This window comes from Astatotilapia calliptera, chromosome 7, assembly GCF_964374335.1.
Source record: "Astatotilapia calliptera chromosome 7, fAstCal68.1, whole genome shotgun sequence".
Taxonomy (NCBI): domain Eukaryota; kingdom Metazoa; phylum Chordata; class Actinopteri; order Cichliformes; family Cichlidae; genus Astatotilapia; species Astatotilapia calliptera.
The window spans coordinates 68,976,022-68,988,527 of NC_137428.1; the positions used below are offsets into that span (position 1 = coordinate 68,976,022).

General features: G+C 44.4%; 2 protein-coding genes across 6 annotated transcripts in view; one reads left to right on the forward strand and one right to left on the reverse strand.

Moving 5' to 3' along the window:
• The first annotated feature begins 1,093 nt into the window (after positions 1–1,093).
• setd6 (SET domain containing 6, protein lysine methyltransferase) lies at positions 1,094–4,228 on the forward strand. Its single transcript, XM_026176804.2, has 9 exons — positions 1,094–1,171; positions 1,463–1,543; positions 1,628–1,772; positions 1,847–1,988; positions 2,543–2,737; positions 2,832–2,970; positions 3,272–3,452; positions 3,531–3,667; positions 3,791–4,228. Exons 1-9 carry the CDS (start codon positions 1,145–1,147, stop codon positions 4,127–4,129), a joined length of 1,386 nt encoding a protein of 461 aa, XP_026032589.2. The 5' UTR covers positions 1,094–1,144; the 3' UTR covers positions 4,130–4,228.
• Positions 4,229–8,533: 4,305 nt separating this feature from the next.
• The window catches only part of cnot1 (CCR4-NOT transcription complex, subunit 1), a 30,894-nt gene continuing 26,921 nt past the window's right edge, over positions 8,534–12,506 (reverse strand). For all 5 annotated transcript variants that reach the window (XM_026176808.2, XM_026176811.2, XM_026176809.2 and 2 more), the window contains exons 39-49: positions 11,956–12,187; positions 11,621–11,869; positions 11,363–11,526; positions 11,130–11,247; positions 10,933–11,034; positions 10,639–10,812; positions 10,392–10,541; positions 10,126–10,306; positions 9,792–9,924; positions 9,576–9,710; positions 8,534–9,484 (exon numbers count right to left, since the gene is read on the reverse strand). In XM_026176808.2, the coding sequence (XP_026032593.1) occupies positions 9,406–9,484; positions 9,576–9,710; positions 9,792–9,924; positions 10,126–10,306; positions 10,392–10,541; positions 10,639–10,812; positions 10,933–11,034; positions 11,130–11,247; positions 11,363–11,526; positions 11,621–11,869; positions 11,956–12,187 (1,717 nt within the window). In that variant the 3' untranslated portion in view covers positions 8,534–9,405. The remainder of the gene's footprint in view (positions 9,485–9,575; positions 9,711–9,791; positions 9,925–10,125; positions 10,307–10,391; positions 10,542–10,638; positions 10,813–10,932; positions 11,035–11,129; positions 11,248–11,362; positions 11,527–11,620; positions 11,870–11,955; positions 12,188–12,506) is intronic.

The window sequence follows — 12,506 nt, forward strand, 5'->3', positions numbered from 1 at the left end:
TTTTTAATGCGAAGTTTAACATTCAGTGTTCCCTTAGAGAATATGACAAGGTTTGTAAGGCAATCCCCTTACCTCTGTTGAGTTTGATTCAAGGTTATTTGTATTACTCTAAGGCACAAATTAGTCTACCTTCTTTACATCTAAACCAGATTCCTTTGACGGATAAAAACTGTAATAATAAAACCATGAACAAGATATTTAAAAACAAATTATTTCACGACTTTAACAGTAACACAAAACTAAAAGGGAGTAATGTTAAAATAACGAACAAATATACGCACTTTTTAAAATGGCCTATCCCCCCCAAAGTCAAAGAAATGCAATTTAAAATAATTAATGGATATTACCCAGCAGCTGAAATGCTTAAAAAAAGGTTTGGGTTTGAGGTAGAGCCATGTGGATTTTGTTCACAAAATGTGGAAAGTATTGATCATTTGTTTTTTTCCTGCTCAGTAACAACTGACTTTTGGCAAGATCTAGTAGACTGGTTGAGTATAAGAATAGATGGGATGACCCCACTGACTCTAACACAAGTTTTATATAATAATGGTGATCCATCTAAGGAACTGTCCATGCTACACAAGGTGGTGATAATTATGGGCAAATACCACATACACAAATGCAAATGGAAAAGTAAAAGACCTTCCCTAACTGTATTGAAAATTGAATTAAAATCTTTTTTGTCATCTTTAGAATTACTGAGGGATTCATGTAAAGAGGCTGCTTTGATATGCGACAATGGGACTCAATCTCTATCCTTTTAATGATTGTGTTTTTGGTGTACTAAGTAAGCCACATGTATGTTAAAGTGTTCGCAGAAAGGAAACTGTTATATGTCATAAAAATGGCCTTCATATATTTATGTATATGTATATATGTGTTTTTGTTTTGTTTTGTTTTTTTGTTTGTTTTGTTTTTTTTCGTTTGATTTCTTATTCAACCTTTTCAAGATGTTGTTGCATAAATGTTGTCTCCCAACGAGAGATTGTAATATGTGCATAAATTTAATTAAAGTATTTAAAAAAAAAAAAAAGCCTCTCACTTCCGCACTTCTCGTACTACGAGTCACCGCGTGGGCCAAACTTAACCTGCACATGTTTCACAGTGCGCATGCTCGAGTTAGCTTCGAGTGTACTTCTGCGGGATGGCAGCAAGAGCGAAACGAGCCAAGGTAACAGTTTGATCCGGTTTGTTTTTAAGCAGCAAACACGACGCCGCGTGTTTCTGTGTACGTGTAACATGCTGTGGTGCACACGCTGGGTTTACGCAGTCGATCGTGATCTGCTACTTAAAACGTGCCGCCATTCAGCTCACTTTATCACTTAGCATTGATGCAAGGAACACAGTTACCTTCTTCTAACTGTAATCACGTGGCTTCGTTTTAGAAGCGCGTGAAACCACGTGCACGATAGCATTAGATAACACGTGCCTGTTCGTATTGCTGATGTTTCTGCGCTGACAGGTGGAGGATGGCTCAGAGCTGAGCCCTCTGCAGAGCTTTTTACAGTGGTGTGACGGAGTCGGCCTGGAGCTCAGCAGTAAGGTTTGTTACGGCGTCGTGCGACTGCATTTACAGCTTCTTAGTCAGCACTAAGACCTGGTTTAGGACTGACGTTTGTACCTGTAGGTGTGCGTGAGTAAAGAGGGGACCGTGGCCGAGTACGGGATGCTGGCCAAGGATGACATAGAGGACGGGGAGGTTTTGTTCACCATCCCCAGATCAGCTCTCCTCCATCAGGGAACAACCAAAGTTTCTACCTTGCTGGAAAAAGGTGACGTGCAACGCTGCAAAGATGCTGCCTGCCTGCATCCCTCCGTTTGTAACTTTCTCCCTTTTCCTTCACAGAGCAGTCGACTCTGCAGAGCTCGTCGGGTTGGGTTCCCCTGCTGCTGGCTCTGCTGTATGAATACACATCCTCACAGTCCCACTGGAAAGCCTACCTCTCTTTGTGGACAGACTTCAAAACACTGGATCATCCCATGTTCTGGTGAGGAACACGCTTCGGCTCCCATCCTATCCAGAGGTGTGGTGTTACTTCCCTGGTACGATGGCGCGTACATCGGCGTGCTCGCTGGAGTTGTGTTATTTGTTTCCAAACCTGTTTAAATAGCTCACTTAATGAAAGAGCAGAATCCCTTTCCTTTCTGTTCTTCTAATATTTTGTTGAAACTGAGCTTAGTCACATTTCTGCACAGAGATCGGTGTAATTAAAACGTCTCTTCTCAGCAGTGAGCACACAGAGCAATGTCCATGTAATTTCTTTTTTTGCTAAAGATTTTCTCTGAGCCACACACATCAGGTCCAAATGTCTGTCCTTCCTAACTGCACGTGCCAATTTTTGAGCCGCTAATTTGCATTTGTTTAATTGGCCTGATCTTATTTCAATAATTACCCTGCAGGTAATTATTGAAAGAAAGTGACTGTATCTTTGTTTAGTCTTTCTAAATTATACTACCGTACATGAAATAGTGTTAAATTAATATTTTATTTCCTCTCTTATGGGAAAGAGGAGGAAAACATTTGAGCTGTCCATCCTTTCAGGTCTAAAGAGGAGAGAGGCAGCCTCTTGAAGGGAACAGGTGTGCCGGAGGCAGTGGACAGGGACCTGGCTAACATCCAGCGGGAGTACACAGATGTGGTCCTGCCATTCATGACCAGACATCCTGACCTCTGGAACCCTGGCACACACACTCTGGACTTGTACACACAGCTTGTGGCCTTTGTCATGGCCTACAGGTTAGCATGCATAAATACATAAGACAGTTACAGCAGGGCACGAGTATGTGTGTTTGTTTCTTCTTTCCCATCCCGTCTCTCCATTCGTCTGCAGTTTCCAAGAGCCACAAGATGAGGATGACGACAATGAGGATGAGGATGAGGAGAAGCTTCCCAACCCACCAATGATGGTTCCCATGGCTGACATGCTTAACCATGTGTCCAATCACAATGCTAATCTGGAGTTCACACAAGTGAGGAGACACATCTGTTGTGGCAGCTTTGCACCTTTGAAAATCATATACTGTAGATAAAAAATGGGAGAAGCCAGCGTGATGCCCCCCATTAGTTTTTGATGTCCAAGACAAGCAAGAGGTGGCGAAACACTCGTACAGCACCTGTCTGTGTATGCTTGGACAGTAATGTGGCCATGATGTATAAAATTAGCTTGAAACGAGGGATTGTGGTCATGAAATCATCAGGAAAGCGTAGAATAGAGTCGCTGTGTTTCCAAATTTTAGTTTTGAACAATGAATTTGCGCAACATTTTTTCAGGATAGCTTGAAGATGGTCTGCGTGCGCCCTATTCATAAAGGCCAGGAGGTGTTTAACACGTACGGGCAGATGGCCAACTGGCAGCTGCTTCACATGTACGGCTTCACCGAGCCGTGTTCCAGCAACGGCAACGACACTGCCGACATCCCCGTCGCTAAAGTCTACGAAGCTGCCGCACGAGGTGAACGATAACAACGATAACAGCTTTGTTTCAAAGCGTTGTGACGGTGTGAACGACATCCCTCATTTTCCCTCCCAGGTGCTCAGTCGGATCTGGACCGGCAGCTGGTTGAGGAGCAGTGGGGGGTGTTGTGTCAGATGACGGAAGAGGAAGCAGCCTTTGTCTTTGGTAAACAAGGCTGCCTTACAGACACAGAGCTCTATACGGCGCTCAAGGTGAGGGAGCGCGTAAAAACAGCGCTAGTTATCGTCTGTTTTTACTTATGACAACAGTCGGGACAAACACTTGAAGCAGCGCCGTTTGAGATAAGATTGTTTGCTGATTGACTTTGTTTTCAGGTGCTGTGCATGTCAAAGGAGGAGCTTTCAGAGTTTAAAGACAACGAAGGATGGGAAGAAGACGACGAGGATGATGAGAAGATATCCCTGGCGCTTTCCAACGAGGGTCTTTCCGAGTTAAAGGCTTCATGGAAACGACTGATTTATGAGGCGGCCCATCTGACATTGAGGTCCTACGGAGACGGAGAGGACGAGGAAAAAGTCATGGATGTCGACCGGGCGTTAATGGAGGATAAGGCGGCACTCGCGGGACTGAGCTGCAGGCAGTGGAAGGCGCTGCAAGTACGCTATGGACAGAAGAGCATCCTGCATGGACTCATGGAGCTAACCAAGTCATGAGTTCGGCTCTGACGGGAACCGCAGCCGAGGTTTTTAATCGTATGTGTGCGCAATCGTTTTTAGATGACACGGTTAATAAAACAAATGTCTTACAAGATGGTTTGGGGCTTTTTTGGACTGTTTTCTTCACTATTAATATTGAGATTTCACATTTCATCAGAACATCTCGCAAAAACAAAATCAAGTATTAATATACAGAACGTGAGCCGCTTTAACTCGGACTCGCTCCCACCAACACTGACTTCACTGTCCAGTGAAGGAAAATGTAGTAAAACTATTACACTGAGAACTGACCAGGCTCTAACCATGAATGTCATGTCACGGTACAGCATACATCTGGAATTAGTTTTAAAAAGTTATTTTGGATTTTCTCCAAACCACTGAGGCTCATATGTCTTATCCTCATCAGAAAAATCAAAGAAACAACCGGTTCTGGTATACCCTCCAGTAGGGCTGCCACAAACGATTATTTTGATAGTCGACTAGTCACCGATTATTTTTACGATTAGTCGACTAATCAGATCATCATCCATTGGACGTAAAACTACAGCTTATTGCACCAGCAGCATCTGCTCTTATATAACTATCATTAGCTTACAGCTTTAAGTGTTTAAGGTCTGTGCTAACTAAAAATAAAGACAAGATGATAGTTTATTAAATTTTAATGACATTTGCAGATTGTTTCGGTGAAGTTTAATAAACTCCTTGCTATCTAAAATATAACAGGACACCGGAGTATATTCTCGAGCATCTCACACTTCTGATAATCAGCTGTCTGCTTGATGTTTATTCAGCTGTGTAAAAACTTTAATCTCAGACAAACTGATTTACTCAGGAACAAATAAAATACTAAAAAAAAGCCAAACAATAACATTTTAAGTTATCTAAGTGACTCATATATATTTAACCTGAGTAGCGAAAGACGGCGGTTGGTTTGAAAACGATTTGCGGGGAGTCCGGTGTTCTCACGGTGCTAGTGAGCCTAGCCCCCGGCTCGCTAACGAGCTAGTGGGTAACAGATGTCTCCGAAAACGTCGGAGCGCTTTTGAAAATATGTGGTGTCCTGATAAACTGAGCAGATATTTGAGGTTTACACAGCTACATTCTCGCCTGAAAATATGTTAAACGTTTATTTTGTGACCCAGAAAGAATAATAAGAGTAACATTAAAACTAACTAGCTGCCGCCATTGTTGGAAACTGCGCTGGGCCGCGCTATGAATTCTGGGACACAGCTGCTTCTTCTTCTTCGGGGTTTAATGGTAGCTGGCATCCTTGTACATGCAATGCTGCCATCTTCTGTTTCAGTCCGTTATTACACTCTTAAATCCTGCCACTTATTCCTGCGTCTTTTGTGATCTTACAAAGCTTCAAACGACGCGTCGACTATTAAATCAGTCGTCGACGATTTTGATAGTCGACGTAATCGCGACTAGTCGACAAATCGTGGCAGCCCTACCCTCCAGCCACCCGCAGGTCTGTTTCTGATTGTTTGGTCAGGAACATTCTGGTGGAGGTCATTTCTCCTCTCACTCTCTTCAGATGGTGCTGGGAACAGCAAACCTTCTGGCATCAGCATGTATTGATGTGCTATCTTGGGTCCAGATGTCTCCTGTTAGGCATACTGATCTGAGCCAAATGTTGAACTGGTCAAAAAATAAATGTCAGTGGCCTCGACCTGTAAAATCAGTGGTGACGAACTCCAGGCATCGAGGGCCGGTGTCCTTGATCCAACACAGCTGATTTAAATGGCTAAATGACCTCCTCAACATGAAGTTCTCCAGAGGCCTGGGAATGAACTCATTTGATTCAGGTGTGTTGACCCAGGCTGAGATCTAAAACCTGCAGGACACCGGCCCCGAGGCCTGGAGTTCCCCACAGTTGTGTGAAATCATTCCTGTTTTGGGCATTGGCTCATTGTTACCTCTGGACTTAGGGCTGTTCGATACAATGATATATATCGGATGACGATATAAAAACAGCTATCGTTTATTTTACGACACCACGAAACAAACTGTTTACGGCAATAGTTTTTCATCGTTTTGATGGTCACTGTAGCAGCTATATTAATTTCTTAAAGTTCTCTTATATTTAATATAACCACACTACGGACGGACAAGCGCCTGTTTTTACGTGTTGTCATTAGCAACAACGACAGTAAAACCATCGCGTGGCTCTGCTTTTTTTTGACGTAAACCTTTCACAATAAAGCTCACGATCCTGTTGAGACTTTTCAAAAGAAACTGAATCACGTGAAAGAATGCAGAGAGTTTACGGATGACAAGCAAAAGCCGTCAGGTGCTAAAAAAAACCCCAAAAAAAACCTTAGACTCAAACTTTGAAAGAAAATGTCGGCCGTTACAACTTGTGTCTAAAAATATAGTTTCATGATCTGTTAAAACACTCGACTCCAGGTAAAGGACGCCAGCTGGAAACACTTCACACAAGTCGAGCTGCCCGAGATTCACAGAATTTACAGAAAATGTTACATTTTTGTGATTTATATCGTCAGGACGATACATGTCTTAAATCAGGATATGAGATTTGTCATATTGCACAGCCCTTTCTGGACCTGTTGTTAACTTTAAGACTAAGTCTGTCAGACTCGGCCCCCACCGGTCCAGCACCATCACACTCAGCACCGGGTCTCCACAAGGATGTGTTTTGAGTCCCCTCCTGTTTACGCTCTACACATCCGACTGCTCCCCTACCCATCTCTCAAACACCATCATAAAGTTCGCGGATGACACCACAGTGGTTGGACTCATCTCAAGGGGGGATGAGTCGGACTACAGAGATGAGGTCAACAGACTGACTGAGTGGTGTTCAGTTAACAACCTCCAACTGAACACCACGAAAACTAAAGAACTTATCTTGGACTTCAGGAAGGGCAGAGCAGACCCGGCCCCACTTTACATTCACGGGAGCTGTGTGGAGAGGGTACAGTCCATGAGGTTTCTGGGCGTGCAGATATCTGATGACCTCTCCTGGACTGCAAATACTACAGCGGTGGTTAAAAAGGCCCAGCAGCGTCTCCACTTTCTGAGAGTGCTCAGGAGGAACAACCTGGAGGAGAGGCTGCTGGTGACATTTTACAGAGCCACCATAGAGAGCATCCTAACGTACGGCATAACAACATGGTATGCAGGGTGCTCAGCTGCAGACAGGAAAGTACTGCAGAGGGGCATCAACACAGCCCAGAAGATCACTGGCTGCTCTCTGCCCAGCCTGGAGGTCACTGCAAACTCTCGGTACCTCAGCAGAGCTGGCAATATCATCAAGGACCACTCTCACCCCAGCAACCAACTGTTTGAACTATTACCGTCAGGCCGACGGTACAGGTCACATAAAACCAGGACAAACAGATTCAGGGATAGCTTCTTTCCCAGAGCTATCACCGTAGTAAATAAGCACAAAAACAATTGAACCTATTCCATACCGTCACTGTCATTATATCATGCTGCTATTCATACTGTCATTATATTAATGCTGCTATCCCGTATATATTGTACATACTATTGTTTGAGTACTTACGATTGTTTTTTTTGTACTTTTTATATTTTACATTTATATTTATTATTGAAACTTGCACCAAGGGAGTGGCACTCCAATTTCGTTGTACTCTGTACAATGACAATAAAGGCTATTCTATTCTATTCTATTCTATTCTAAAGCAGCTGAAACTGATTTACAACCCCGTTTGATAACTTAACTTCCCAGAAGTTTTGACTTGATGTTTGATCTTTTGAGCAGTGCTCATATACTTAAATCTGTTTAAGTGGTGCCGTCTTAACGTGACACAGCCAAGCCTCATTAACAATCGTGATAGTCTACAACTGGTAGTTTCTCTTTGGCAGCATATACAGGATTTGACATCAGATTGACCAATACCAAGTCCAAGGACCTTCTCCAACTGAGAAGTTCTCTTTAAACCATCACCTAAACATCTGCAGATCCCTAGATGATCAGTTCAAACCCAACCCAAATGGTTGCCCTCAGATGTGAGGAAACCGGTTATGTTTAGAAACAACTCCAAAGACTCCACTATAAACTGCTGCTGCACCAGCATCACCGTCTACAGTGAAGTATTTGGACTGAGAGTGCGCCAACCAAGAAGCCCGGCTACAAAGCAAAGACATTTATGCTTAACTGAAATTACTAACTGCCCATATGAATAAGCCAAATGTTTTCTGGACAACAGTTCAAATTTAAATGAACTCTGGTCACTCTTTAGCAAACAGACGGCCAGAAACTCGCTGACTACAAAAAGCATTTGGTTCAAAGAGTCCATTTTTCTGGCTTCCTAATATTTAAAAACTAACATGCTTGAAAACTTATTACTGCTAATACAGTTAGTCCCACTTTGTTAATCTTAGTCATGCAGTCCTGAAAGAAGACAGATGAAATAGCAGTTTGAATGCTTTATTTACTGTATGTATGCATACTGCAGTTAAGTAGCAAGAACTAAAGGCAAACTAGAAAGGACTACAAAATACAACACATGGACCAATACATTTACAAAACATTCAAAATGTTACAAAATGGGCTGTATTGGTCCTTCTATTGTTGTTCTTCAATTTGGATCTTTATACAAATTTGTCAAGATACAAGGTTTCCATCACTGCATAATTTTACACGTGCCAGGGAGAGACTTCCAGAGCCAGTTTCAAATGGACAAACCATCAGCAAACGTTCTCCACCAACACACCAGGAGTAGACCCCCACCCCACATGGGAGAACTACATCTTTCTGTCCCACTTGGAGATAAAAGGAATCAAATGAAAGTAGGCAGCTTTTCTCGTCACTCTACCGTTCAGCCGCTGAAGAAAAACAACAACAAAAAAGCCAGGAAAAAAAGGATGTGTGGGAGGGAAGCAAACAGAGGACTTTGGTAGTGAGTGAAAATATGTTTACATGTCTTTACATGTCAAGGTACATTTTATTTGACATGTGCATTGCTTTCCACTTGTCTACTCCCCTATTTTCCCCTTTTTTTTCTCCAATATTTACATCAAAGCGTCAAAAAAAGTATATTAAACAGCATGTCCCGATCCATCTCATCTCAACTCCAAAGGGATATGACAAAAAAGGGGGAGGGAAAAAAAACCTAACTAGATCCATGAGCAGTAGTCCTTTCATCCACAGTCCAAATGACTATGGTTGCCAGTTTATCCAGTGCCAACAGTAAAGAGGGAGGTGTGTATGTGTGGGGTGGTGAGGGGGGTGGATCAAGGCCACAGCATCTCTCCGGGGGGCTACGAGCTGGCTGGTACACAGGCTAACTGGCACCGGTGCCCTCCATCACCTGCTGGGCCTGCTTCTGTCCCATGCAGCACTGGGCGACAGACTGAAACAGCCTGAGGAGAGACGGGAGGAAAAGACAGCGTCGGTTTAAGGCGCCACAACAACAGCTGCTCCCAGACATCGCATATCAAACAGGCAACATACTTTTCAATCTCGGGCGCACAGTGCACAAAGTCGTGGCTCCAGAACTTGAAGGCAGGATTCTTGATCAGCTCGATGAAGGTGATGAGGAGACCCCACGGGTGAGGCCTGTTCACTATCAGCCTCTCCAACAGAACCCTAAAGAACAAGGAGGAAACATTAACCAAGTATTCGCAGACGACGCTCAACGACATCGTCTGGACCTCGGATCGGTCTCACCTGGTGATCTGCTCCTGGATGGCCTCAGTGTTGGCCTCGGCAAACAAATAGAGCATCGTGCAGCTGAAGTAGTGAGTGTGACTGTTGGGGTAACGCAGCTGATTGGCGATCGCATTCAAGAACAGGTAACGCCCTGGAAAAAGACAAAATCAGAAGCCTGATGATTTGCTTAAGGTCAGATGCTCAACACCTAAAAATCCAGCTCCGTCTGCACTACCAAGAGCCAGCAAAGACATTCGTTATTTGGGTGAAAAGAGCTTTAAACACAGTTGGTTTCTAAGGAGTAGTGTCTAAATATCTATGAAAAGACCTTAATTTAATGCTGCTAGCCTACCCTCAGTGTCCAGGTCCACAGCCAGATTCTGGAAGATGTCCATGTGAGCGGAGTGGGTGATGGTGCTCATGGAGGGGGTGCTGCCCTTATTGTGGATGTGAGCGATTGCCTGTGTCCCCACATACAACACTAGAGCATTGATCAGCTGGATGTTGTAGCGGTTTCCTGGTTCATTAGACACCTGGGAGACAAAAGACCGCCACAAGCTCGTCACACCTTTGTGCTTCTCTTACTCCTGATTTAAAGTAAACGGACACCAAGCCTACCTGCAGGTTACTACGGAGCTCCGACAGGAACGTCACAGGTGAGCGCGTCTTCAGATACGAGTCCAGATCCTTTTTGAACTGTGACGGCATCACGCCTGTGAAGTTTGTGAGAATCCGCGGAGCGATGTTGATCTCGCTCAGCATGTCCACCTGCGGCAGGAATCGATAAAGGACAGGCCTATTACATCTTTCGGTCTCGAACCAACTTGGCTCATATCCACGATTCACACCAAAGCGCTAATCGAACCTTCAGGTTGGGTGTGAAAGGGTCAGGAAGCCTCATGTTGCGTGGAAAGGCACTGAGGATGAGGTTGCGGAGCTGGATGCAGTTGGGTGGGATGACGTCACAGAAGCCGTAATGGTAATCGCACAGAAACTCTGGGAAGTCGTGAAGCAGAACCAGGAGCACTCGCAGCGTGCCCTGAACGGATCATCAGAACAGCAGACGTTTTCTACACATCACTCAAAATACTCCTTGCTTCAAGAGCAACATTAACACTTAAAAGCCAGGATATTGATTAAAATGACCCTGAAAGATCACCTTGTAGAGGATTTGCATAGGTTTGTTGAGCTCTACGTTCCTCAGGAAAGGGGCCAGGTACTTGAAAAGATCAATCAACAGTTGTGCGTACATGGGCCAACCCTAGAGGACAGCATCGGTTTAGAACAAATATTCAAAAACTATTCAAACAAAAACAGCCATGTGATGTTATTTATGTAAGATTTCTCCTTAAAGACCTTCTGCTGCGGGGTGTGTGCAAGCATCCTGGCAATGAAGATGCGATGAGAAATCAGTTCCAGCCAGGCGTACACAAACCCAGGTGCTTTGGTGGGTCTCAGGATGTGGAAGGTATTGCTGCAGATAAAGGCAAACGTTGGACGACCACATGGACCGAAGAAAACATCACAAGAACTCGCCGAACTACAGTTTCTCGGCAGGACGAGGCCCTTCAGAAAAAGCGACTACTTACCAGAAGGCAGTGAGTGTCTGGAAGTTGATGGTTTCCAGGACATGTTCAGGGGCGTTGAGCTCCAGCAGCAGCATGATGAAAATGCGGTGATACGGCAGCTGCTGGAATTCAGTCTGACGGACATCGTGGTCCTGGATCAACACGCCAACTACAATACCGAGCACCTGTGGAGATATTAAGGTTATACCATAATGAAAATGAGTGAAACTGGGCTATAAATGATATATCAGAATAATATTCAGTGTGATGTGGGTGCACCTTGTTGAGGAGGTTGATTTTTGTCACTGTGTTGGTGGCCTCTCCAGAGTGTTTCACCAGCAGGGCTATGAGCCTCACAAAGGCATCCAGGTTGTGGTAACATTTGGCTCTGATGATGGCTGCACTGGCTGCTGGGTTGTGCTGTTGTTCAGCTTGTGCCCGATAGCTAATCTCCACACACATTTCTGTGCACAGCCGGAAGAAGCGAGTGATCAGGTCATCTGTCTTCAGAATTCCCTGCTGGTGCATCTAGGAAAAAGAAAACGGGGATGCAAACATGAGTAACAGTACTACTTTTTAATCATTCCCATTAACTAATAAATGCTGATAAAAACCTGGCCAACAAAGGCAGAGAAAGCTTTGGTGCTATCCCTGCCAGCAGCAGCGGAGTGATACAGGTTGACCCATTCCCTCAGGAGGTACTCCGCTTTCTCCCTCAAGCCTGGAGGATCATCATATTCTGACGCCTGTGAAATCCCAGAGTGCATCATGAAGTTGGGTCCACCGTGGGCCCGGTCAATCATGGCTTCATAGTTGGAGCGAACCACATCCATCAACTGGGGAAGCCTGGAAACGAGGTGGTAGAGGGCGTAGGAATCAGGTCTCAGCACACTACACCTCCAGAACTACTCATGCCATCAGAGCAAAGGTCAAGCTAGGGTCTGCCACCTCAGACGAGCAGACCACAAACACATGTTCAGATCACTGAACATCAAACACATGTAAGCGCAGTGAACAAATGCCATCACAGAGCAAAGGGAAACATTACCGTCTACCAAGATTTTGCACTAGCATCATAAAACTGGCCAATGGAGCTGTAAAGCAGCCCTGAAGGTTAATCTCCAGCCTCAGATTGTAGCTATAATCATTCCACTTCTAATGAATT

What these genes read in the sequence shown, in the direction of transcription:
- setd6 (XM_026176804.2), top strand. Translation starts at nt 1,145, where the DNA reads ATGGCAGCAAGAGCGAAACGAGCCAAG. An exon ending in CAAGAGCGAAACGAGCCAAG is followed by an intron (nt 1,172 to 1,462) that starts GTAACAGTTTGA and finishes CTGCGCTGACAG; the next exon opens with GTGGAGGATGGCTCAGAGCT. An exon ending in GCCTTTGTCATGGCCTACAG is followed by an intron (nt 2,738 to 2,831) that starts GTTAGCATGCAT and finishes ATTCGTCTGCAG; the next exon opens with TTTCCAAGAGCCACAAGATG.